The 26,998-nt window shown below is 39.3% G+C and overlaps 1 protein-coding gene and 1 long non-coding RNA gene across 5 annotated transcripts in view; one reads left to right on the forward strand and one right to left on the reverse strand.

Moving 5' to 3' along the window:
* STT3A (STT3 oligosaccharyltransferase complex catalytic subunit A) overlaps window positions 1-22,259 on the forward strand; it is a 28,960-nt gene extending 6,701 nt beyond the window's left edge. Inside the window, exons 4-18 of the mRNA XM_032360479.1 lie at window positions 807-928; window positions 1,283-1,428; window positions 2,611-2,701; window positions 3,929-4,035; window positions 4,647-4,811; window positions 6,432-6,612; window positions 7,383-7,538; window positions 9,247-9,338; window positions 9,973-10,128; window positions 10,349-10,537; window positions 11,352-11,468; window positions 11,586-11,688; window positions 19,527-19,715; window positions 20,954-21,069; window positions 21,690-22,259. Coding sequence (XP_032216370.1) covers window positions 807-928; window positions 1,283-1,428; window positions 2,611-2,701; window positions 3,929-4,035; window positions 4,647-4,811; window positions 6,432-6,612; window positions 7,383-7,538; window positions 9,247-9,338; window positions 9,973-10,128; window positions 10,349-10,537; window positions 11,352-11,468; window positions 11,586-11,688; window positions 19,527-19,715; window positions 20,954-21,069; window positions 21,690-21,728 — 1,969 coding nt within the window. The 3' untranslated portion in view covers window positions 21,729-22,259. The remainder of the gene's footprint in view (window positions 1-806; window positions 929-1,282; window positions 1,429-2,610; window positions 2,702-3,928; window positions 4,036-4,646; window positions 4,812-6,431; window positions 6,613-7,382; window positions 7,539-9,246; window positions 9,339-9,972; window positions 10,129-10,348; window positions 10,538-11,351; window positions 11,469-11,585; window positions 11,689-19,526; window positions 19,716-20,953; window positions 21,070-21,689) is intronic.
* On the reverse strand, window positions 665-26,993 carry LOC116600323. 4 transcript variants are annotated; one of them, XR_004289590.1, is made up of 4 exons: window positions 26,808-26,893; window positions 23,577-23,689; window positions 18,378-18,524; window positions 17,666-18,067 (listed from the first exon to the last, which is right to left on the reverse strand). It is a non-coding gene; the product is annotated as an uncharacterized LOC116600323 (long non-coding RNA). The 4 variants fall into 4 exon arrangements; XR_004289591.1 differs by lacking the exons at window positions 17,666-18,067; window positions 18,378-18,524 and adding an exon at window positions 665-2,813 and having other exon boundaries at window positions 26,808-26,993; XR_004289588.1 differs by lacking the exon at window positions 18,378-18,524 and having other exon boundaries at window positions 26,808-26,992.
* Window positions 26,994-26,998: the final 5 nt, after the last annotated feature.

The raw sequence follows: 26,998 nt of genomic DNA on the forward strand, positions 1-26,998 counted from the left end.
TTATATTTTTATGTTATTATGTGGCGACGTACAGAACTACTTTAGATAACATGAGTAGGACTTGTTGTAAGTTTAAGCACTCATTAAGAAGTTTTTGTTACAGGGCGCCTGGGTGGCTCAAGTCATTAACCATCTGCCTTTGGCTTGGGTTATGATCCCAGTGTTCTGGGATCGAGCCTCATATCGGGCTCCCTGCTTGGCTGGAAGCCTGCTTCTCCCTCTCCCACTTCCCCTGCTTGTATTTCCTCTCTCGCTGTGTCTCCCTCTGGCTAATAAAAAAAAAAAAAAAAAAAAAAAGTTTGTGTTACTTAGTTGATTAAAAAAATGATAAGGTGTGTGGGTGTTATATCAACATCTTCAGAGGTGCTGATCACTTGAAGTTGTCCTTATGTACTCCTGTGTGGCATCAAATGTTCTTTTGTATGTTCGTGTCTCTTGGAAAGGGCCAAATTTATTGGTGCCTGCATCTCAGCTGTTTTGTGTTTGGTGCTTCAATTCTCTGACTGGTGCTTATGCCTGCTAATTGTCATGCTGGTGAAGAAGTATCCTGCTTGAGTTAGGCTCCAGTGGCAGTTCCTTCTTAGAGAAGCAGTGCGTTAGTTGAGACAAGGATAGAATTGAGGGGACTTAGGGTAATATAAAATGATTTTCATTCTTGGCATAATTTTTGGTACCAAATTGATTTTTATTAGAGTAATAGTTAAGTTTCTCAGTGGTGAAACCTGAGGAACAAAATTCTCTTCAAATTGGTACAAGTGTTTGAGTACGAAGGGGAGGAGACCCACATCATTTCTTTCTTGCCATAGATACTTTAATTATCGGACTACCCGGTTCCTGGCTGAAGAGGGATTTTATAAATTCCATAACTGGTTTGATGACCGGGCCTGGTACCCTTTGGGACGAATCATTGGAGGAACAATTTATCCAGGTGAGAGGAACAGGATTTTAAAAAAATTTTTTAAGAGAAGGCATTTCTATATTATGGAGCAGTTTCCCTTATTTTTAATATCTTCGTTTTGTGATGACTGTAACTTCATTCTGATTATAGATTCCTAAAAATGGATCTTATGTATACAGGAGAACATGTCTGGGAGTTGGGGATGGCTGAATTTTCATAAATTCTGGAATTTATAGGCCTACCACAGTTTCTGTGTTAGTATTTCTGATGGTTTGTCTGGGTCTGTGTTACCACTTTATTGATACTTCGGTTTTCTCTTTCTTTTTCCCTTAAGTTCATTGTCTCACTAAGATAACCAAATGGGTTTTCTTCTTCCTGTTACAGGCTTAATGATCACTTCTGCTGCAATCTACCATGTACTCCATTTTTTCCACATCACCATCGACATTCGGAATGTCTGTGTGTTCCTGGCCCCTCTCTTCTCTTCCTTCACCACTATCGTCACGTACCACCTTACCAAAGAGCTCAAGGTGAAGGATTTGGGGTGATAGGCTTGGGAATGAATGTTGAACCCCTCTAGTAGATGCTAGAGGGTGGGGGACCAAGGGCCAGAGAAGGGCAGGGAGCCAGAGACTAAAGACAGCTTTGGCGAGGCTGAATTACTGGGTTCACTCCAGTCCCTTCCTTAGAATATGTGGTTTCTCTGTATTAACAACTGTTTGTTCTTAGAGAGAACATTTGAAGGCCAAATGTAAATTTCTACATAAGGAAAAGAAAAACATTTAAAATGTGAAATGTGAGCTTTAGATTTTGAAGTTCTTACAACCTAAGGGAGAGGAAAAACACAGGAAGTGTTCCAAAATGGTTAATATTTCCTACTGGCAGTGCACATTTAGCCATTATTTGTTGATTTTTTTAAACATTATTTAACAATTATTAAACCACTGTTGTAGTAGGCTTCACAGTACTGACTCTCTATTTCTAGGTTTCAGATTGCTGATCCTGGCTTCTTGGATGCTATTCTTAGTTTGTGGCTATGGTGTCAGGGAGATACCTGAGAGGTGATAAACTAGTAGGAGGTCTTGGGACACTTGAGTTTAGTTTGGAAACCTTTTCATCCTTCTCTTTGCTGCCCTTCTTCCAAATCTGACTCTTTCAACAGACAAGTCCTTACTCGCTTTTGGAGTGATGAGTTATATTTTGTTGTTCCTCTCTTCTGAGCTCACAGATTGCTTTGTGATATTACAACTTGATTATCCAAGCTCCTGTCAGCTTTAGTCCAGATAGATGATCACCTTTTGGCTTTTTGACTAGGTAATAATTGTCTTCCTTTGATTATCCTTGCATACCTTTTAGAGGTGTGACTGTTCAGCAGTGTGCAGATATTGTTAGGGATAGTATTCATAAGCCTGGGAATACTCCAGCCAAACAGCCCATTCTGGGGCAGTGTATGATGTCTGACAGCTTACATAATTTGTCTGTCCTTAGCAGATGTGTATTCCGTTTCAGAGAAACTGGTCTTATCATGGGGAATTGCTTGTGAAGTTTTTAGCTTTCTCGTGCTGTGAACATTTCTAGCACTTCTAGCATCACTTCTACCTTGGAAACTGTTGGACTGTTCTCTTGGCCCATTTTAAGTAGAATGGACAAGTGGATCCTCGTCTGTCAGGAGTGAATGATGTTAACTTCCTGTTACCCCTCTTTTCTTAAAGGACGCAGGGGCTGGGCTTCTTGCTGCTGCCATGATTGCTGTAGTTCCTGGATATATCTCCCGATCTGTGGCTGGCTCCTATGATAATGAAGGTAAGACTTAAAATGCTGAAGATGATCTGTTCATCTCATTATTCAGTAGATCTTGAGGAAGTGCAGTAGAATCTGAGTTCATATCTGATGTTAGCAGTAGCAAAAATGGTATCTGGGTGAGAAGATTACAAATGGGAGGAAGGGACTCAGACAAATTTATAATCTCTCTTTCTGTCATTTCCTCCAGAAAGGTAGCTAGTAATTTTCCTTATGTAAGGCCTTTTGCTCTTCTCTGGATTTATAAAAGTAGAGTTAGTTTAGTGTTGAATGTTACTAATATTTTAACATTGTAATCATTTACTTTGTTTTCTAGATAAGAGAAATGAATAATTTTTTTTAAAAGATTTTATTATTGCTATACATTTTTTTAAATTTATTTTTTTAAATATTTTATTTATTTATTTATCAGAGAGAGAGAGACAGCAGACAGCACTCAAGCAGGCAGAATGTCAGGCAGAGGCAGAGAGAGAAGCAGGCTCCCCACTGAGCAAGGAGCCTGTTGTGGGACCCGGTCCCAGGACCCTAGGATCATGACCTGAGCTGAAGGCAGCAGCTCAAGAAACTAAGCCACCCAGTGTCCCTATTATATATTTTTAAAAATATTTTATTTTTTATTTGAGAGAGTGAGAGAGAACATGAGTGGTGGGGAGGCACAGAGGAAAAGGGAGAAGCAGACTGCCTGCTGAGCATGGAGCCAGTGCTCTGGGATCATGATCAGAGCCAAAGGCAGATGCTTAATTGACTGAGCTAGTCAGGTGCCCTAAGAAATGGGTATTCTTTTTTTTTTTTTTTTTTTTTAAGATTTTATTTATTTATTTAATCATGGAGAACGGACAAGCATGGGGGAGGGTCAGAGGGTGAAGGTGCCTGATGCCTGACCCTGGGATCATGACCTGAGCCGAGGCAGACCCTTAACCACCTGAGCCACCTAGGCACTGCCAGAATAGTATTCTTTTCTTTCTTTTTTTTTTTTTTAAAGATTTTATTTATTTATTTGACAGAGATCACAAGTAGTCAGAGAGGCAGGCAGAGAGAGAGAGAGGAGGAAGCAGGCTCCCTGCTGAGCAGAGAGCCCGATGCGGGGCTCGATCCCAAGACCCTAAGACCATGACCTGAGCCGAAGGCAGAGGCTTTATCCACTGAGCCCCCCAGACCCCCCAGAATAGTGTTATTAAACATTGTGCCAGTATGGCCTTTTATTGAATTGTTACTCTGTTCTTTCTGCAGGAATTGCCATCTTTTGCATGCTACTCACCTACTACATGTGGATCAAAGCAGTAAAGACTGGTTCCATCTATTGGGCGGCCAAGTGTGCCCTTGCTTATTTCTACATGGTAACTTTTCACTCCTTTCTTCCATGAGTGTCTCTGTTGGGATCAACTGATAGAAACTGGAAATAGCTCTTGGGCTTTGAGACCATGAATTGGAGGCTAGAAGTCTTTATTGTCTCTTGTGTCCCTACAAAGCCCAGTCCAAGGCAGGTGTGGATATCCGTCCATTGTGTAATAGCAAGGCAGAGGTAATGTTTTAATTTTTAAAGTTTTCCAGATACCATATGTCCTATGGGTACATATTGGTTATATTTTTTCCTGTTCAGTCTTATGTGTTCACTTAGACTTCTCTTAACTGCTTCTACTTGCTATGAATCCTTAAATCCTCCCTATAACATTATAATCGATTGCATCTGGATTAACCCTGAGGGTTCTGTACTACTTTTGTGATCATGATGGCAGAAGGTATAGAGAATAGGGGATTGAGTTACAGTAATAGGTATGAATTTGATTTTCCTATTTAAAGAAGTCAGTTATTTAAGCTCTTTAAGCCACTTGGCATAAATGAAGATTGTAAAGAGATGTTCTTTGTAAGGTCACAGGTAATACCCGAAGTTATAGTGGGGTCTGAGGAGGAGTACTGAGAGGAACTGTTCTTTTTTATCCTGTCATAGGTCTCTTCATGGGGAGGTTATGTGTTCTTGATCAACTTGATTCCTCTTCATGTACTGGTGCTGATGCTCACAGGACGTTTCTCCCATCGGATCTATGTGGCCTACTGTACTGTTTACTGCCTGGGCACCATTCTTTCCATGCAGATCTCCTTTGTGGGTTTTCAGGTGAGCCCTAGACTGAGTAGAGTTTTTTTTTTTTTTTTTTTTAAGATTTTATTTATTTATTTGACAGACAGAAATCGCAAGTAGGTAGAGAGGCAGGCAGAGAGGGAGGAGGATGTAGGCTCCCTGCTGATCAGAGAGACCGATGCGGGGCTCGATCCCAGAACCTTGAGATCATGACCTGAGCCGAAGGCAGAGGCTTTAACCCACTGAGCCACCCAGGTGCCCAAGTAGAGTTTTATCTTCTTCTGTGTTCTCTAAACAGCTCCAACTAGCTTAATTTATCTTGGATTCTGATGAAGAGAGTAAGACTTACTCATAGTCTAACCTTGGACTGTCGTGTTAATTGAAGCAACAGAATCATTGTTCATTAAAGTCTGCTTCCAGGGTGCGTTGAGATTTGTTGCATAAAGTTAGAATTGAATGACTGTTAATTTGGCTTAGGTTTGTTGGAGGAGAGACATTTTGAGCTGAGTTGATGTAAATGCAAAGTTATTTCCAGTCCTTTTTAATGTTGATGAGTCCCTGTATTAGTAATGATCCTTGAACTTCTTGATGGGGCCTGTGTGAAAGTCCTTTAGGAAGCAGAACACAAACGTTTAAACCACATTACTCATAGTGTTAAGACACAACTGTGAAACCAAAGAATTAAGTGGTTTGTTTGATTTCTCATGTAAAATTCTGATAGAAATGGGACTCTTATTCAGAGGTCAGCAGTGTTTCTTTACTGATCACCTGCTGTATGCAGTTTGCTAATCAGTGAAATATAAAAATTAAAAATACAGTCCTGGTCCTTAAGGGTGTTATAGTCTTGCAGGGAAGGAAAAACAGGCAGATGTCTATATTCGGTAATATAACAATTCTGGAAATGTATTTCCTGGACCAGCACTGTCTAGGAACTTGTTAGAAATGCAAATTCTGGGGGCAGCTGGCTGACTCAGTAGAGCATGCCGCTTGAAGATCTTGGGCTTGTGAGTTTGAGCCCCATGTTGGGTATAGAGATTACAAAAAATAATAATAAAAATTTCAGTATTCTGAAGAAGCAAATTAACTCCAAATTTTTTATTAAAAAAATATAAATTCTGGGGTTGCATCAGAGACCCACTGAATCAAACTCTAGGTGAGGACTCCACAATCTGTCTTAACACTCTCGTCTTTGCTTTCCCCATGGTTATGGTGCTCACTAGTTTGAGAACCATTGATCTAAGCAAAGAAAGAATTAGTAAGTAATGGAAGAGATCTAAAGTGCATTGAACATAGAGGGGAATAATGGATTTCAGTTTGGCAGATCAGGCGAAGTGGTATTTGCATTGGGCCTTGAATGATGAGAATTTCTGTGGACGCAAATTGTGGAAAAATGAGAAAATTGCTATCTAGGCTAAAGAAATAGCCTGAGCAAAGGCCAGAGGTATGATAATGATAACGTATGGCATGCTTTGGAGGACCCCAAGTACTCCTTGGAAAATGCGGTGGGTGAATTAGACCCTTCCCTCCATTGGCTAAATCCTCTGAGCCTCAGAACTCATTTGACCCTTTGTTTGGTCCAAACTAGGTCAGGATAATTCAGGTCTAGGCTGGATCCAGTGCTTTTCAGCATTGTCACATACATGCTTTTACCTACAGCCCGTCCTTTCATCAGAGCACATGGCGGCCTTTGGGGTCTTTGGTCTCTGCCAGATCCATGCCTTCGTGGATTATCTGCGCAGCAAGTTGAATCCACAGCAGTTTGAAGTTCTTTTCCGAAGTGTCATCTCCCTGGTAGGCTTTGTCCTTCTCACCGTGGGAGCTCTCCTCATGCTGACAGGTAGGGAAGGCTCACAGCTTGTGTGAATGGGTATGGAACATGTAGTAAACTTCAAAAATATAGGTTATTTCTTGACCACAGAAAGAGTCATTCTTTTCCTCCCAAGATTATAAAGTTCTGCTTCCTCACATTCAGTCCACTTGTCACCCCAGTGTTTGGATTCTGTGTAGAATGTCTTGTTAGAGTAGCTCTTAATGTCAGAAACACACTTGGTGAAAGGACTGTATCTCACCTTGCTAGTTTTTCTCCTCTTTTTTTTTTTTTTTTTCCTTTCTTCTTGGTAGGGTGGGAAAAATCAATACCGCTGGCCATATCCTACAAACATGGCCTTGTCTAATCCCATAGGCACTAACCCATGGCTGTTGAGCATGCCACGTTTTCCTCACTTCTGAGTTGATCTGATACTGCCCATGTCTCTATGTATTGTCTACTTCGGAGCAGCACTGGAGGATGGAGCTGACTTAGTTTATAGAGTTGGCCATGGTCGCCAAATTTGACCTAAAACCCTTGGAGGATGCACTTTTGCCTCCCATCTCTGAGTTCATGTACAGCCAGATTTTACTTTGCTAGCTGTGCTGACAAAAAGTACTCTCAACTTTGAAAGAAAGGATGGAATGATATTCTGAAAGTAATGATGGCATTTTAACAAAAACCTAATCCTTCTCTGTCTCAGAGACGCTTATTAAAATGGAAAATTGTGGTTAGTTAGGATCAGAGGTTATTTTGTTTCAGGAATGATTGTGAAACGTTTGTTGCTTCTTTGCTGCCAGGAAAAATATCTCCCTGGACAGGGCGTTTCTACTCACTGCTGGATCCTTCTTATGCTAAGAACAACATCCCCATCATTGCTTCTGTGTCTGAACACCAGCCCACGACCTGGTCCTCGTACTATTTTGATCTTCAGCTTCTGGTCTTCATGTTTCCAGGTTTGTCTGCCTTGTTCTCAGGTGGCCTTCTTTTGTAAGAAACACCATTTAAAGGCACCTGGGTGGCTCAGTGGGTTAAAGCCTCTGCCTTCAGCTCAGGTCATGATCCCAGGGTCCTGGGATCGAGCCCCACATTGGGCTTTCTGCTCAGCAGGGAGCCTGCTTCCCCCTCTCTCTGTCTGCCTACTTGTGATCTCTCTCTCTCTGTCAAATAAATAAATAAAATCTTAAAAAAAAAAAAAAAAGACCATTTGATTTAAATAAGTAAATTACCCCATCCTTGTGTTTTGTTGTTTCTGTTCTTTCCCCTTTACCCTATGCCATGCAAAGGATGGCTAAGCATTTTTTCTAATATTTGAGGCAGAGTAGAAGTCAGAAGTTGAACAGTTAGAGATGCTGGCAAGTTCAGAGCCTTATAGTTTTCTGTTCATTTGTGTTATAAGTTAAAATTCAGCTTGCATTTGGATTCAGGTTTTGGTTTTGGTTTTTGAGTACTTTCAGTGTACCTCTCTCTCTCATCCCCCATCCATGATTCTTTGTTTATTCCTTAGCAGTATTGAAGTTTGAGAATAGGCGTGGCTGATTGTAAAGACTCAGCTACTTATGTTCTAGCCAATCCAGATACGTTTTTGGATTTACTAGAGGTGGGGTGCTTCCTCCTTTTTTTTTTTTAAAGTAATATAACTTCTAATTTTTTTCTTATGAAATTAAGTTGTCTTTTGTAAAAAATATAGACAAGTTTAAAAACATAAACATTTCAGTTTTCTTCACATTCCTATTGCTACTGTTAACATTTTGATATATATTGATCCAGTTATTTATTTATTTTAGGGTTATTTTTTTTTGTTTTTCTGCAAGATTTTATTTGAGAGAGAGTGAGAGAGAGAGCACAAGTGAGGTGAGGGGCAAAGAGAGAAGCAGACTCCCGGCGGAGCAGGGAGTGTTATGCAAGGCTTGATCCTGGGACCCTGGGATCATGACCATAACTGATTGAGTTGTCCAGGCACCCCTTAGTTAATTTTTTTATTAATTTTTTTTTTTTTTGTAATCTCTGCACACAGCATGGGGCTCAAACTCATGAACCTGAGATCCAGTGTCACATGCTCTTCTGACTGAGCCAGCCAGGCCCCCTCATCCAGTTAATTTATTGAATAAAAATGAGATGATAAAGTTTCTCCCCAATTTTTTTCATTTTATAAAGATTCATAATTTCTGTTATTGAGTATTATTTTAGAGATACGATATTTAAATATATTATTTGTTTTTACAAGTACAGAGATAAGTAAGAAGGCAAATGGTCCATAATATCTTGCAGCAATACTTTAATTGATGTATTATATTCTCTTACATAAATATACTATAAAAATTAGATCTTTCGGGGCGCCTGGGTGGCTCAGTGGGTTAAAGCCTCTGCCTTCCGCTCAGGTCATGATCCCAGGGTTTTGGGATTGAGCCCCGCATCAGGCTCTCTGCTCAGCAGGGAGCCTGCTTCCCCCTCTCTGTCTGCCTGCCTCTCTGCCTACTTGTGATCTCTGTCTGTCAAATGAGTAAATAAAATATTAAAAAAAAAAATTAGATCTTTTATGTTGGATATAGGTGTTTTCTGACTTTTTGGTATTTTAAGGAGTTCTGTAGTAAACATCCTTGCATGAGTCTATGATTATTTATTGTAGCTGCTTATTACTTCTTTTTATTTTTACTTTTGCAGTTGGTCTCTATTACTGCTTTAGCAACCTGTCTGATGCCCGGATTTTCATCATCATGTATGGTGTGACCAGCATGTACTTTTCGGCTGTCATGGTGAGGAATGCCCTCAGTCATAACATCCTTGCCCCTTACTCTGAGGGGCATGGCAGGATTCAGAATGTACTGATGAGTGTGCATGTGTTTCCCTCGGAGCATTTTAGGGGTTGGGTTGTAAAGCTGCTCACTGTTGCTGCTCCTTCTCAAGGGTGTATAACGGACTGATACATTCTGGTTATGGGGCCTGGCATTCTTGGCTTCATAACCTTGTGTCAGGAAGGGGTACATACACTCTGTTGAAGAAAGTGGCTGTGGGCAGGTTTCTTCCCCTTTCTTTCTGTGTGTTTTAGGAAAAGAGTTGATATTTTCCCCTTAAAGCCTTGGGAAGATTGTCAAGTGTTAGACTGTTGAAAGCGGAGAGATTTTATATATTGTTGTAAAACAGTGCTTCTTAAACCATAGTTAAATACATTCTTTAACATACCATTATTTGGGACACAAATACATATATAACTGAAAACAGTTTAAGAAATACATTCTTCTACTGTAGATATATCAAGTATATTCTCATATTTTTTTCTTGAGAAATCATGTTTGTTGAAAACCACTGAACTGGTGTCATGATAGGTTGAAATCTGTAATTTGTAAAACTCCGATTAGACTGTTTTTGTTTGCTTCCTGTCTCTTACAGGTGCGTCTTATGCTAGTGTTGGCACCTGTTATGTGCATTCTTTCTGGCATTGGAGTCTCCCAAGTGCTGTCCACTTACATGAAGAATTTGGATATAAGTCGTCCAGACAAGAAGAGCAAGAAGCAACAGGATTCCACTTACCCTATTAAGAATGAAGTGAGAATTAAGCAACACTAAGAACAGGCTTGGGAAATTCTGTGTGTGTGTGTGTGTGTGTGTGTGTGTATTTTGGGTGTGGGAATATTGTCATAGTAGTCAGAGTGGACTTGTATAGCCCCTGACTTGTTTTGCTTCATCTCATCTATATTGTGTGTAAGAAGCTGTTCTGAGTTGTTTAAATCTAATTTGCTTTACAACACAATTCTTCCTTGTTTAGGTGGCAAGTGGGATGATACTGGTCATGGCTTTCTTTCTTATTACTTACACCTTTCATTCAACCTGGGTGACCAGTGAGGCCTACTCTTCTCCCTCCATTGTGCTGTCTGCCCGTGGTGGGGATGGCAGTAGGATCATCTTTGATGACTTTCGAGAAGCTTACTATTGGCTTCGTCACAATACTCCAGAGGTAAAAATTTAGGAGGAGTTGGATTGAGGGGTATGGGGAAGTGGGAGACATTTACCGTGATAGTGAATTGTATAGCTTTTAGATGGGTAGAAAACCTGGAGAAATTTGAACTATAGAACCCGGGTGTTGAATGAGCCCTGATGGTCAGCCTCCATTCAATTCAGGACTTTTTCAGTATCCTTACTGGTGTAATCATCTACACTTTGACAGCGAGGTGATTTTATCATGAGGCAGACCACCCTAATTGTAAAAGAAATCAGAAAATAGAAGCAAGAAAAAAAGGTAACAAATTTTGCATAAAGTCATCACCTGATGATAAGCACTTTTAACATTTTTGTTTATACCTTTTGAGAATCTGAAGTGGTTTTCTTTGCAAAGCTATTGGAAATAACCCTTCTGAGTTATACTGTTAATCAAAGCTGTAAGAATTTTTAAACTCTTGCCCATTATATTCTGTGGCTTATATTCCCCCCCATTCTGATATTAACTACTTTTTGTGTATTGTTAAAGATCATTTATTTAATGTAATTACCTCATGACACCAGATTATTTGGAAATATTACACAGTCCCCTATACCTTCCATCCTATTATGCTTGTTTATATAAGGTGATCTGAGATGAAAGTATTGGGAATGTTGGATTATATAATTTGCCCTGAGATTTCATGATTATATTATAAATGTAGGACCAAGTGCCAAGATTTATTTTCTGGCTAGGCATTGCTTCACGTACTATCAGATGCCCTTCCAGGTCTCTTCTTGTATTTGATTTTTGGAGGCAGCAAGCTTATTTTCATTTCCCATTCTTTTTTCAGGATGCGAAGGTCATGTCATGGTGGGATTATGGCTACCAAATTACGGCTATGGCGAATCGGACAATTTTAGTAGACAATAACACATGGAATAATACCCATATCTCTCGAGTAGGGCAGGTAAGATGAAGGAATCATTTGAGTGTTTGGCGCACAGGGTCTAGTTGGGAATATTTCTCTCTGAGGGATTATATGACTTGGAATTCTGCTCTGAGAAATGCGCATCTATTTTTCTAGGCAATGGCATCCACAGAAGAAAAAGCCTATGAGATCATGAGGGAGCTTGATGTTAGCTATGTGCTAGTCATTTTTGGAGGCCTTACTGGGTATTCCTCTGATGGTATGTATTTGATTCTATTTCTAACTACAGGTCATAGATTCTAAGAAAACTAGATGAATCTCCAGTTTTTCCGTTTGTTTTGTTTTGTTTTACTAATATCAACATATTGGTTGGGGAAGTTCCTAAGTATAGCTTTAGGGTTTATATTTTTGTTTGTTTGTTTGTTTTCAATAAGTAAGAGGTAAAAGTAAAATTTCTCAGATAGGTATGGCATGCTATAATTGTCTAAAGACCTAGGAATAGTTCCACAACCAGTAAACAAAGAACATAAAGCTTAATTAGCTGAACCTTTGTGGTGTTCATTTCATAGTCTGTTATAAATCTAATAAACAAAAAGTAATAGCAAAGCAAAATACAGTGTTAAAAAAAAAAAGAACATAAGGCATCTGACAATGAACTTACGAATTAGCATTTTTAATGGGTTTAAGCCATAGATTTCATATGCCAGCTTAAAATGTTTCATATTTATGTGTGTGTGTGTGAGTGTGTGTGTGTGTGTATGGCATATATTACTGTGTTCTCTATGATTAATAGTAAAACCATATTTTTAGAAGACTTGTCAAAGTGTGGTTCTCTCCCTTAAAACAACTTAAACTAAAGCAATACCTTATTTTATACTTGAAAGTGTTCAACACTTTTGAAGGTTTATAATGAAAAGTGGTAGCTACTACCCAGTCCCCAAACCTATACTCCCTATGATATCAGTTTCCAGAGGCAATGATTTCTTCAGTTGTTTCTTCTTGTACTCATGTTCCTATTTCTAAAAATATTCATGTTCCTCTATTCATTGATTATTTTAGATATGCTGTATCCACTTAGAATTTTAGAGAAGAAATTTCCTTCTTTTTATTACTCCCATTTCCTCCTTTTCCACTAGATTCTTCTTTGTGGGGTCAGTTTTTAATTTCTGGTTAAATCCAGATAAAGGATTTTCAAAATTTGACTATGTAAACACTCATTGCTGAGTCAGCCATACCATGGTTACATTCTTACCTAAAAGAATGCATTTTGTTTTCTTGCGTTTAATAACTACCTCATATTTTTAATCTTAATTTTCTTTGAATACTGCTTCTTAGAGATGTTTAAATTTTAGATTATATATCTCTATATATACTACATATAAAGTGCCAAGTATAACGTTTAAAGACTGATCTCCATGTGTGTCTTGTTTAAGCACAGGAAGAATGATGATAGCAGGGACATGTGTCCACAGACTTGAACTTCAACAATTGTACCAGCACTGTTTGTGTGTAATCATTTATAGGTTTTTTAATAAACACAGTATAGCCAAATACTACATAAAATATTTGTATATGTATATATGTATTTTTATATATGTGAACGTATACATTATATGTGGTAGAAAGAGGTAATTTCTCAAAATCTTAGCACTAACCACTGTTAAATAACTGCTTTCAGTCAGTCAACCTTTTATTGCCTACAGAGTTGCACGGAAGTATGTTTAATGCTGGCAGAAAAATGAATGTCATTATTTGGATTATATTGTAAATTTTTTCTTTGAAAATAAGGGAAGTAGCACACGAGACACTTGACAAAGTGGAAAGAAAGTGCTAAGATGAAGAGGTTTCAATTATACAAATTTAATTTATTTATTTAAAAAAGATTTTATTTATTTATTTGTTAGAGAGAGAGAGAGTGAGCGAGCGAGCACAGGCAGATAGAGTGGCAGCAGAGGCAGATGGAGAAGCAGGCTCCCTGCCAAGCTAGGAGCCTGATGTGGGACTTGATCCCAGGATGCTGGGATCATGACCTGAGCCGAAAGCAGCCGCTTAACCAACTGAGCCACCCAGGCGTCCCCAATTATCCAAATTTTAAAGTGAATTTCACATTGAACATTTAAGAAATATGCAGATATTGTAAATATATAGCATGATCAGTTTTCACAAGGGAAACATATCCATGTAACTAGCGCCCAGATCAAGAAACAGAACATTACTCATGTCCTAGAATTCTTCTTCATACATCATGCATCTGTCTATCCCCACTGTCCAGTCCTTTAAGGGTGACCACTATCTTGGTTTCTAATGCCATTTGTTCGTTTTTTAAACAGATTTATTGAAGCATTTTAACATATTATACACTGCATATATTTAAATCTGTAATTTGGTAAGTTTTGACAAATATATATATATTTGGGTAGTTTTGCCCGTTTTTGAACTTTGTAAATGGGGTAGTACAGTATATACTCTTTGTTTCTGGCTCTTTTGGTCAGTGTTGTGTTTGTAAGTTTCACTCATGTTGCAGGTCATAATAATTTTTTAATTCTCAGGGCTCAGTTAATTCTCAACTAATTGAGTGGCTCAGTTGGCCTTTTGCTTAGGTCATGATCCTGGAATCCTGGGAATGAGTCCCGGATTGGACTCTGTGCTCGGCAGGGAGTCTGCTGCTCCCTCTGCCCTTCATCCCGCTCTCTCTCACTCTCTCTCAAGTAAATAAATAAGATCTTTTATTTTTTTATTTTTATTTTTTTAAGATTTTTTTTTTTAGATTTTTTATTTTTTTTTAATTTATTTGACAGAGAGAGATCACAAGTAGGCAGAGAGGCAGGCAGAGAGAGAGAGAGAGAGAGGAATGCAGGCTCTCCGCTCAGCAGAGAGCCTGATGCGGGACTCAATCCCAGGACCCTGGGATCATGACCTGAGCCGAAGGCAGCGGCTTAACCCACTGAGCCACCCAGGCGTCCCAATAAATAAGATCTTTTAAAAAAAAATTCTTGGGCGCCTGGGTGGCTCAGTGGGTTAAGCCGCTGCCTTCGGCTCAGGTCATGATCTCAGGGTCCTGGGATCAAGTCCCACATCGGGCTCTCTGCTCAGCAGGGAGCCTGCTTCCTCCTCTCTCTCTCTGCTTTCCTCTCTGCCTACTTGTGATTTCTGTCTGTCAAATAAATAAATAAAATCTTTAAAAAAAAATAAAAATAAAAAAAAATTCTTAATTCTCATTCCTGTGAGTATTCTATTGTGTGAGTATAGCATAATATATGCATTTTACTTTTTATTTTTATATTTATTTATTTTTAAAAGATTTTATTTATTTATTTGACAGAGATCATAAGTAGGCAGAGAGGCAGGCAGAGAGAGAGAGGGGAAGGGAAGCAGACTCCCCGATGTGGGGCTTGATCCCAGGACCCTGAGACCATGACCCGAGCAGAAGGCAGAGGCTTAACCCACTGAGCCACCAGGCGCCCCTACTTTTTATTTTTTATTTATTTATTTATTTATTTATTAAAGATTTTATTTATTTATTTGACAGACAGAGATTACAAGTAGGCAAGAGAGCCAGGCAGGGAGAGAGAGGAGGAAGCAGGCTCTTTGGGGCTCGATCCCAGGATCCTGGCATCATGATCTGAGCTGAAGGCAGAGGCTTTAACCCACTGAGCCGCCAAGGCGCCCCATCTACTTTTTATTTTTTAAAAAGAACTTATTTATTTGAGAGAGTGTGCACGTGTGTGTGCACAAGGGAGTGGGGGCAGAAGCAGAGGGTGAAGGAGACTCCCCAGTGATTAAGGAGCCCAGTACTGGACTCCATCCTGGGATGCTGGGTTTACGACCTGAGCCAAAGGCAGATGCTTAAGTAATCGAGCCAAGTGCCCCAATGCATGCATTATAGTGTTGATGGTTTCAGTTTGGCACTGTCACAAATGATGCTCTTAATGAACATTATAGTGCTTGCCTTCTGGTGATAATAAAGAATGGAATTGCTAGTTGAGAAGGAATGTATGTTTTCAGCTTTAATAGGTACTGGCAAAGAGATTTCTAAAATGGTAGTACCAATTTATATTCCTACCAACAGTGTCTGAAATTCTTGGTTGCTTTGCATTCTTACCGAACACTCAATATTACAAGTAAATCTTTTTCATTTGTGCCTGTATGTGATGGTAATACTGATGTTTTAATGAAGATGGAGAAACTTTTCCTTCATATCACTTGGTTATGAGGACTATAAAAATGTGATGATCGGAGATTTAGTTAGGTCAAATTGATGCATAATTGTGAGAATGATAGCATTGGTTAAGTTTATGTAAAGAAAGACTCAGAAAGAAAACTTTAACAGAGAAAAGCTTTCTGTGGATGTTGTGCTATGTTTTTGAATTGTTGAAAGAGTAGTGATTTGACAATTTCTCTGATCTATATATGTAAGCTAGACTTAAAAAAAATTAGATAAAAAAGAACACTGTCTTTATCTACATTTGTGAAAACATTCATGTGAAAATCATGAAAGAATTACTGTTTTATTTTCTCATACTGAATTTATTTCTCAAGCTCAAATTATTGGGCTGCATTAGTTAGAATTCTGAAAAACTCAAGAGCTATTGTATGATGAAAAGGAGTGAAGGAATGAACCCGAAATCCAAAGATTGTTGCTATTATTTACATGGTAATAACATTCCAGCTCATGCCTTCCGTGAGGACTTTTTAACTTTTTTTTTTTTTAAGGATTTTATTTATTTATTTGACAGACAGAGATCACAAGTAGGTAGAGAGGTGGGCAGAGAGAGGAGGAAGCAGGCTCCCTGCTGGACTTGGAATCATGACCCGAGCCGAAGGCAGAGGCTTTAACCCACTGAGCCACCCAGACGCCCCAGTAAAGTGTTTTTTTAAAAAGCGTACAAAACTTGGGCCCTGAAGATGATTCTAAAATGTTTTGAGCATTTTTAAAAAAAGATTTTATTCATCTATTTGAGAGAGAGACAGAGAGAGCACAAGCAGGAGGGGCATAGGGAGACAAACAAGCAGACTCCGGCTGAGCAGGAAGCCCCAGTCTCAGGACTCTGAGATCATGCCAGCCAAATTAAATGCTTAACTGACTGAGCCACCCAGGCACCCCTCTTTGGAGCATTTTTATGCTATGTGATACCAGTTCCAAAAACAACATTTTCTAAAGGGATTAACAGGCATTTGGGTATAAAAATTATATTGCATTTATTTGTTTTTTTAAAAAATTTTATTTATTCATTTGAGAGAGAGCGAAAGAGAGCACAAGCAGGAGAACGGCAGAGGGTGAAGAAGAAGCAGGCTCCCCACTGAGCAAGGAGCCTGATGTAGGGCTTGATCACAGGACCCTGGGATCATGACCTGAGCCAAAGGCAGACACTTAACGACTGAGCCACCCACGCATGTCTAAGTTTTTTTTTCCTTGTGATGAGAATTTTTAAAATCTCTTAGCAACTTCAAATATATAATGCAGTATTCTTAACTATAATCATCATGTTGTATATTATATGCCTAGAACTTACTAATCTTATAACTAGAAGTTTATCACCTTTGACCACCTTCAACCGGTTTCCCCTACTCCCCTCCCCGCCCACAGCCTGTGGAAACCACAATTCTGGTTTCTGTTTCTGAGTTTGTTTTTTTTAAATTCCACATATAAGTGAGATCATACAGTATTTGTCTTTTGCTATTTGATTTATTTCACTTAGCATAATGCTCTCAAGACCCATCCACATGTTGCAAATGGCTGGATTTCTTTTTTATTTTTTTTCTATGGCTGAATGGTATTCCTTCTTACATATGTGAGGTAAATTTATATTGTAGTTGTATTTTTAATTTTTTGAAGAACCTGTGTACTGTTTTCTATAGTGGTTGTATCAGTTTATGCGCCCACCAGCAGTATACAAGGTTACCCCTTTTTCCACATCCTTGGTAGCATTTGCTATCTCTTGTTTTTTCTAGCAGGTATGAGGTGATATCTCACTGTGATTTTGATTTGTCTTTCCCTAATGATTACTGATGTTGAGCACTTTTTCATGTACGGGTTGGCCATCTGAATATCTTTGAGAAAATACCTATTAAGGTCCTTTGCCCATTTTTTTTTTTTTTAAAGATTTTATTTATTTATTTGACAGAGAGAGATCACAAGTAGGCAGAGAGGCAGGCAGAGAGAGAAGGAAGCAGGCTCCCTGCCGAGCAGAGAGCCGGATGCGGGACTCGATCCCAGGACCCTGAGGTCATGCCCTCAGTTGAAGGCAGCGGTTTAACCCACTGAGCCACCCAGGCACCCCCTTTGCCCATTTTTAATCAGACTATTTGGGGGGTTTGTTACTGGGTTGTAGGAGTTCCTTATATAGGTTGGCTGTTAATCCCCTGTGTTAATACATGGCTTGCAAATATTTTCTCCCATTCCATAGGTCGCCTTTTCATGTTGCTGATGGTTTCTTTTGCTATATACTCTTCCATTCTTACAGCTTGTCAGGTTTTTGCTTCAGACATAACTTTTAGGAAACTACAGTCTCAGTACTCCTGGATAGTTCAGTTGATGCTCTCTGGTGTTTTGTTTTTGGTTCTTATTCTCTGTGTGATGTAGGTAAGTTTCTGTGCCTCTCTTTTCCATTAGTAAGATGGAGGTAAGAATGCAGACACTACAGTTTATGAGGAAAGCAGTATTATATATGGAATGCTTACTTTGTGACAAATGGTATACTAAGTGCTGTACATGTTCTTACTCATTACCCTTTTGTTGTATGTACTCTTATTTCTCTATTTCAAGTTCAAGAGGGGTTAAGTAACTTGTTCAAGGTTACCCACCTAGAATTGGCAATGCTAAAATTCAAACCCAGGCTGTTTAGATCCAGAATCTGTTCTTAAGCACTGAGATATCCCCTGGAACCCTTTGCCTTGGTACAGTAGGAACCTTTCTTCCTATGGATCAATAATACTTTTTATACTAACCATCCATTTCCCTAAGGCTTGTGGAGAAGATTCACAGGTGACATTCTAAGAGAGATAACCTCAGTTGCTGGTGGTGTCAGTATTTATGGACCTTGGTAGTATGGTTGACTTCTCATAGATACGTTTTGGAGGTTTGTAATTTTGCAACTGTAGGTCAAGAAGATAGCATGTTAGTTCTGATAAAGTTGCTACTTTCTAGGTCTGTGCTGTCTGATAGAAATATAATGGGAACCACATACATTGTTTAAATTTCTATTAGTCACATCAAAATAAGTAAAAAGAAACTAAGAAATGAATTTTAGTAATTCAACTGAATATATCTAAAACATCATTATTTAACCAAGATATTTTACTTGTCTTGTTTTGTTTTTGGACTAAGTTTTTAGAAATCCAGTGTGTACTTTATACTTAACAGCCCATCTTAATTTGGATTAGCCGCCTTTTTTTTTTTTTTTTTAAGATTTTTATTTATTTATTTGAGAGAGAGGGAGGAAGGGAGACAGACCACAAGCAGGGACAGGGCAGTGGGAGAAGGAGAAGAAGACTCCCTACTGAGCAGGGAGCCCGATATGGGGCTCGATCCCAGGATTTCAGGATCGTGACTTGAGCAGAAGGCAGATGCTTAACTGAGCCACCTAGGTGCTCCTGGACTGGCCATTTTTCAAGTTTCAGTAGCTACATGTGGCTGATAGATAAAGTTACTATATTGGACAGCTCAGACCAACTAATACCTGGGAGTAATTTCTAGTGTGACTTAAGTTTGGACCAATAGCTTTCAGAAGTCTTAATAATCTATAGGAAATGGCTCAGACGAACTAATACCTGGGAGTAATTTCTAGTGTGACTTAAGTTTGGACCAATAGCTTTCAGAAGTCTTAATAATCTATAGGAAATGTAAATTTTGAGGGGAAAAATTTTACCCCCACACATTGTGTTGCCATTTCTCATTATAAAAATATTTTGAGGGATTTTCTTAGAAGTAGTGGCTTTTTCACATGTCCCCTCATTATGTTGTACACATAAAACTAATATTGTATGTCAACTGTACTTAAAAAATAAAAAAGGAAGGAAATAAATAATAGTTTTTATTAGGTAATTTAGCTCCAGCAAACTTTGTGACACAGCCGTTCTCTTTCTGCTTTTTTGTAGACATCAACAAGTTTTTGTGGATGGTCCGGATTGGAGGGAGCACAGATACAGGCAAACATATTAAGGAACACGATTATTATACTCCAACTGGGGAATTCCGTGTGGACCGTGAGGGTTCTCCAGTGCTGCTCAACTGCCTTATGTACAAGATGTGTTACTACCGCTTTGGACAAGTCTACACAGAAGCCAGTGAGTGATGCATAATAATACTAGTAAGAACAGTAATGTTAATATGTATAGTTTTTTTCATACGCCAGGCACTGCTCTGCGTGCTTTACATCTGTTAACTTGTTTGACCTTTACAACAACCCAAAACATAGATAACTAATATTATTTCCATTTTATGTATGAGGAATTTGAGGAAGGAACTTAACCTGTCCCAAATCATGGAACTAGTGGCAGAATTAGGTTAAACTCAGGCAGTCTGGCTCTAGATTCTGTGATTTTTACCATTATATTTCACTGTGTCTCAGTAAAAGGTATTGCAGTGGAGAGAGGAATGAAGGGGGGGATACAGTGATATAAATGATTTCTCATTTCTTTCAATAAATGCCCAGAGAGTAATCTGATTAGTTTAAGTCTTTGCTTTTGATTTTAATTCTTTGTTTCTGTACTAGGGACAATGCCTGAAGCGGATGCAGGCCTTTGACTTCTGTTTGGTTCTTCTCTGATGCATGGAAGGGTGACTAGTGTAACATAGAGGCTTCTGGGTAGCAGTCCTCAGGAATGGAAGGCCTGGAAATCAGCCCCCTGTATTTTTTTTTTTAAGGTTTTATTTATTCATTTAACAGAGAGGGAGAGTACAAGCAGGAAAAGCACCAGGCAGAGTGGGAGGGGGAAGCAAGCTCTCCGTTGAGCCAGGAGCCAGATAGGGAACTCTATCCTAGGACCTTGGGATCACCACCCGAGCCGAAGGCAGCTGCTTAATGAACTGAGCCACCCAGGTGTTCCATTTTTTTTTTTTTTTTTTTAACAATTTTACTTATTTGACAGACAGAGATCACAAGTAGGCAGCAGCAGGATGGGTGTGTTTGTGTGTGTGTGTGTGTGTGCAGTGGGAAGCAGGCTCCCTGCTGAGCAGAGAGCCAGATGCAGGGCTTGATCCCAGGACCCTGAGATCATGACCTGAGCCGAAGGCAGAGGCTTAACCCACTGACCCATCCAGGCGCCTCAAACCCCTGTCTTTTAGAAAACATAGTTTCCATGGACTTTTTCAAGCATCAGTTTGGTGAGGACTTGAGTCAGGGTAACACTTGATTTGTTCTAACTACCTGAGGTCTTTTTATGTAGGCCCTACTCTCTAAACAAACTTCAGGCTGAGAAATAACATTCCAGTTAGTAGATGATTTACCAAATTGATTTATTCTTTCCTTAGGAAATCAGCACTGTAGAAAGAAGTGTTTCTCCTTATATTTGTCCCTTTCTAGAGCGTCCACCAGGCTTTGACCGTGTCCGGAATGCTGAGATTGGGAATAAAGACTTTGAACTTGATGTCCTGGAGGAAGCATATACCACAGAACACTGGCTAGTCAGGATATATAAGGTGAGCAGATGCTACACTGAAAAAGCAATTCATGTTTGTGGACTGGTTCTAGTCTTAAAAATGGGCCACATATTTTTAATATAGGGACATTTCTAAAGTCAGAAAAATAGCTTACAACTCAGAATGTTACTATTTTTATTTTAGATTGTGCTTCAAGAGTAGACACCCTAATCTGCTATCATTTTAGTTGTGGTTACAGTGATATTTTTCTAGTTGGGGCTATACTGCTGTACTTGATCTGTTTTTGCGATTATCCGGCCTGGCGGGGGGAAAAAAGGAAGTGTGTGTGTGTTGTGTGTGTGTACATGCATGCGTATGTGTATGTATATGCGTGTACACTACATTTTCTTCTCTCCCACTGAATAATTATGGCATAGAGTCACCCCGAAGTGTGTTACATCTCTTACATAAGAAAAGATTGAGAACCCTTGATGTATTTGGCAGGTAGATCATTTAAACTGCTCCTCAGAAGTACTCCAAAAGGCTAAGCATGAGAGTAGCTGATTTCAAACCAGCACTCACTTAGTCACAAAGCCAAATCAGGCAGCAGAACCCAACTCAGGGACGCTCTTCCAATCTGACTTGATTTTAAATATAAAAATGACATCTTTATATTGCAGGTAAAGGACCTGGATAATCGAGGCTTGTCACGGACATAACTGTTACGTCCACCTCTGTCTGATATGCTTCGCACTGAGCGTCACATTTAGGACGCTGAAGATGTTTTTTTTAAAATATGCAGTTTATAACAACAGAGCACGATGGGATTAGTATTGTCTGAAAGTTTTGCCCTGGGCAGTATGGGCTGGGCCAAATGGAGTGATTTTTATAATTCTGAGCAGGTTACCAAATGAAATGTCATGGCTTTACTTTGGTCAATTAAAGGGGGGACCTTTTTTTTTTAAAATGTGCCTTATTTGTTTTGACTTATGACTGATTTGAGAAAGGCAGAAATTTGTGCTGGGCTGGTAGAAGGACAGAAAGTAAACCTCATCCATGCTTTTAGTTCCCTAAATGAGCCATATGAGGGCATTCTGTCTCTATCAAATCAGGAACACTATCAAAGAGTAGCTCAGATCCCACTTGTACAAACAGTTTTGTCATTTCAAAAATTGCAGCACCTAACACAATGTCTTGCATATAGTGGGTGTTCAGTAAGCTTATTAAATGAATAAATGTTTGTGGAACCAGAGGAGTACAATTTCTGGGCAGGAAAGTCAGCTGTGTTGCCATCTTGTCTCTGAACATCTCTTGTCCTTAGAGGCTCTTTGCTTTTATGAGGGACAGAAGGTGGCTAGCCACACCTGATCTCACTAGTATTCTTTGGGACTGGCTAGGTTTTTAGTTTTTGTTTTTGTTTTGTTTTCGAGCAAGGATAAATTAAGTGAGACTCAATAACTTGGTGTTTTGAAGACTCAAGGCAGACAGTGAAATTGTTCTCATAGAGAAGATGAAACGTCTCCAATATTATGTATAGAATTTGATGGTCAGGTGCTTTTGAATCAGCTGAAATATAATCATACATTTCTATTTGAAATCCAGCTTTGCAGTACTCTTATCTATGATACAGTAAATGCCTCTTTGCTCATTTCCTTCAGCTTATATTGCTAAATCTCTTGTGATTATTTAAAGGTGAGCTTCTCTCTCAGTCTCATCTAAATATGTGGCCCATGTTGTTGTTATATACCACTAATAAATTCAATGACCTGGTTTTGAAGCTCTTGCAAATAAGCTATAAATTAGGGGGAGGAATTGCTAATACCAAGTACCTGGAGATAGTGCTAGCGTTACTTCAGTAAAGGAGAAGAGAAACTTAAAAACATTTTAACTCAAAGCACAGTAGTTCCATCAATATTCAATGTCCGGACAAATAGCCTTATATTTGTCAGCAGGGCACTGTATGTATTTTACAATATAAGACATGTATCAGTGATGTATATAAACCCTAAGTCATTAAAAATATAAGGTAACTATTCAGTGTTACCTGTTTTAAAAAACAGGAGCAATTACATGACTTTTAGATAAGTCATAATGGTGCCCCTAAAGGGTATGCTCAGGTATTCTTGTATACCCAGGAAACTTAAGCTTCCAAATCAATTTATATACTAAGTGTTTGACCTGTGGATGAGATTTAGATTGGTGTTCAGATGTAATTTACTATACAGAAATATATTACTTGTTTTAATATATAGAGTTTCTCCCTAGTGGAAGAGGTTATTCTGAGCTTGTTTTGTTTTAACCAATATGAGCAATACCAGGTAAAAACTGTTAAAGTGATCTCCTCGGAAGCATATATGGGATAATCACTACAGTTGTTAGTCTTATGATTTTAATATTGTTGCCTTTTAGGTTACATGAAGCTATGGTTTTTAAAAATTTACTTTTCACTTTATTGTTCTAGTGTACTTAGTGTAAGAAAAATCACATAGTTCTAAAAAAGCAACAACACTTTTCCACCCCGCCCAGAGACAGCCACTTTCAACTCTGCTGATTTTCATATTACTTACCTCCATATCACTAAATAACTTGCTTTATTTTGCTATGTGTTGGTTTTTCAGTTTTAGGTATCATCTGGTGGTGTGGAAATTGAGGGTGTCACTCTTTGTCCAGTCTGTGATTCCTGTGGACACACATATTCTTACCGTCTTACGCTTCTGTCACAGTTACGATTTAGATTAGATCAGTATTTTTTACTTTATGGTTTTCCACAACTAGGCCATGTGGTTTTTCTTTCTTTTTTTTTTTCAGGCATTACTTTTTGGGGGAGGGTTTTTTTGTTTGTTTTTTTTTTCATTTGTGTTTTGTACTTGATGCTCATTTCTCCCCACACTCTCCTTCATTTGTACCATCATCCTTTCAATGTGTTCAGACTTGTTAGGTGTTCATTCTTAGAGGGTCTTCTGTTTTGATGTTTTAGTCTGGACTGGTTTACATTCTAGATTTGCTACCTAACCAGTTGGGTTGGTGTATCCTTTCACTGTCATATTGTGTTAATCTTCTAACTTCAGTCTTATCATCTCTACCTACCTTCCTGAGAAAAAAACATGTGGGAGAGAAATTTCTTGAGATCTTGCATATCTTCTTGTCATACTCAGTTGATAGGTTAGCTATATACAGAGTTCCAGGTTGGGAATAACTTTTTCTTAGAATTAAAGATACTGGTCCCTTGTTTTCTGTCTTCTAAACGTTGTTGAGAATTGCAGTGCTATTTTTTGTTTCTTTTCAAAAATATTTATTTATTTGAGATAGAGAGCGAGAGCATGGAGCCATGGAGCCATGGAGCCATGGAGCCAGGGGACAGGGATAGGAAGAGCAGGCTCCCAACTGAGCAGGACCCTTGCTTGGATCATGACCTGAGCTAAAGGCAGACCAACTAAGCCACGCTGGCACCCCTGCAGTGCTATTCTGATTCTTAAATTTTTTTGTATGTGTACATTCCTCTAACTCCCACCCCAGACCTGTTAAGATACTATGTAATGTTTTGAAATTTTACCAATGATGCACTTGGGAATGGGTCATCCATTGTGCTGGGTACTTAAAATTATGGCAGATGAAGTTCTTCAGTTCTGGGAAATTTTCTTAATTGTGTATTCCCGCAACTTCTCCTTCTGAAAATTAAGGTACTTGGATGTTGGACTTACTGGGTTAGTCTCCTGATAGTCTATATTTACTCTTCTGTTTTCCACCTTTATCCTTTCTTCTGGGATATTTTCTAAACTTTTTTCTAACCTATTTAGTTTCCTTTTTTTTCTGCTGTCACTTTTTTATGTCCAAAAGCTTTAAAAAAAAATTCCTTTGTTTTAATATCTATCATATTAAAGACCTTTTCAAATTCTTGGTTGTCTGCTCTTCTTAGATAGTGGGACGCAAAAAGTGGATTGGAAGTTCTGTTTGGGGTGGGCCTCACTAAACATCGGCCTCTCCCCTGTGATCTGGTTGAGTTTCATATTGTTACATAGGAATGTATTTCTGTTGTTACATAATTATTTACATAGGGAATCCCTGATATTGGTATTATTTAGATCTTTTATATAGGTAAGATTTCCTCAAGAAGACTTGTATATCCTCTTAGGGATATAAGCCCAGCTAGCAGGTTTCTGGGAGTATGGTGGGGCAAGAAGGCTTTGTCGTTCAGCCTTCAGTACGTAAACTTAATACCTTTGTTTTCAGTAGGGTAATTAAGCCTTTAACTATGCCTGATGCTCTCCAGTTAGGATAGGGTTTACCCTCTCAAGTCTTACACCAGCTTTGGGGAGGAGCAGTTCCTTGGGTGCACAAAGGAGGGAGGGGTTCCCAGGTTCCTTACTGTAGACTTCTTACATAGTCTTTCAACCTATCCTCTTTTTAGCTCCACCTTCACCTCCGCATTCAGTTACCTAGAGTCACTAATCCAACCTGAGCCTTTTGGGAGTTCTGTAAATCAAGTTGCTTTCCTTTCTTATTGCTGGCTTTTAAGATTCATCTTTTAAGTTATCATTCATTTGAAACTTCTCAATTTCCAAAACTTTATTTTTCATACTCCATCTTGTGGGTTATTGCCTTTTACAAATTTACTATTTTTATTATTAAATTGCTTTTTAAATATTTACTATTCTCTAGTAAGGTTTGAGAAGGGAAGAGAGGCTATTGTGTGCACTAATTCTCTCACATGCTATCTTTTTATTGGTGTTCTGCCCGAAATCTGTATACATTATTCTTTTTTCAGGCTAAGATACCTTCATTCTACTCAGACACAGGAACTGTGCAGGTCCTCCTCTTCCTTACTTTATATTTTTGTAGCAAACAATGTGAAAATGAGAGAAAACAGTAAATGACCTGGAAAATTTACTTTATTACATGAAGCCTAGTGTTGACATCATGGTTAAAAACCTCTCCAGTAAGCACTCTTAAGAGCTCTGGCCTTGCTTTTTTTGTCCCTGACTTTGCTTCAAAACAAACGTGTGCTTTTTTGGAAACATGTACACTCATTTTATTCTGTTACTAGTATCACAATCAAGAGCTTTATACTCAAGGAAGTGGCCCAATTTTAAGAACCGGAGAGTTTAATGGAGATGATCTTGCCTGCACCTTGAGCTCCCAGTCTAGTTTACTGTCAAGGGTGGGGAGGATACCTAGGTTTTCCACATTGTTTTGTTCTTAGCCAGGTCCCTTTCCCCAGAATTTTCTTTCCCATTTAAACTGGTTACTCTGCGTTTAAAATCTGCATCGTAAAATGAAGCAAACAGTCCTCTGCCTCCACCTGTCCTTATATTAAGAATGAGGAAAGCAGGTATGGCGATGCTGCTCCCACAAAAAGCTTGGGGTAAGTTATGGTCTAGGACCCCGGAAACAAGGCAAAACTAGTTATCCTGGCACGCCCTCACGCTACGAAAAGAGTAGCTTGCTTCAGCTGGATGTCTTCCACCCACACTGCAGCGCGGCCAGTCTTTTTTGGGTGCTTCTCGCTCCCGCCATAAAGTTAACATTTTTCACAGGATCGGTCCGGAACAGCTGGTCTACTTTTCAGCTCTAGCCTGAGCCGTACCGCATTTTAAAGTTTCAGAAGCAGCACGTCTGAGTACAATTCGCACAATGCTGCCCGGCCGCTAGGCAAAGGGCAGGGGGGTGTGCAGGTCCAGAGTAGCGGGGAGGGCACACGAGGACCCCGCAGCTCAGTTTGCTGGCGTCCGAGGGGGCTTCGACTCCGCCCAGGAGCGCGAGGCCCCCCCGCCCCCGGCAGCGGCCCACGCACCAGATACCTGCTAGCGTTTGGCCGCAGAGATCCTTCGCGCTGATGCGCTCGACGATTCTTAAACCTCTCCAGCATGGATCTCCCCTCGATTCCAAACTAAGCCCCGGCTGGCCGGCTTACGCATTGCGGGCAACCTCCCAACGCCGGAAGCCCATTATGGCCACTCTTTAAAGCAGCGGGACGAAGGGACGCGCGCTC

Source organism: Mustela erminea, chromosome 9 (genome assembly GCF_009829155.1).
Source record: "Mustela erminea isolate mMusErm1 chromosome 9, mMusErm1.Pri, whole genome shotgun sequence".
Classification (NCBI taxonomy): Eukaryota; Metazoa; Chordata; class Mammalia; order Carnivora; family Mustelidae; genus Mustela; species Mustela erminea.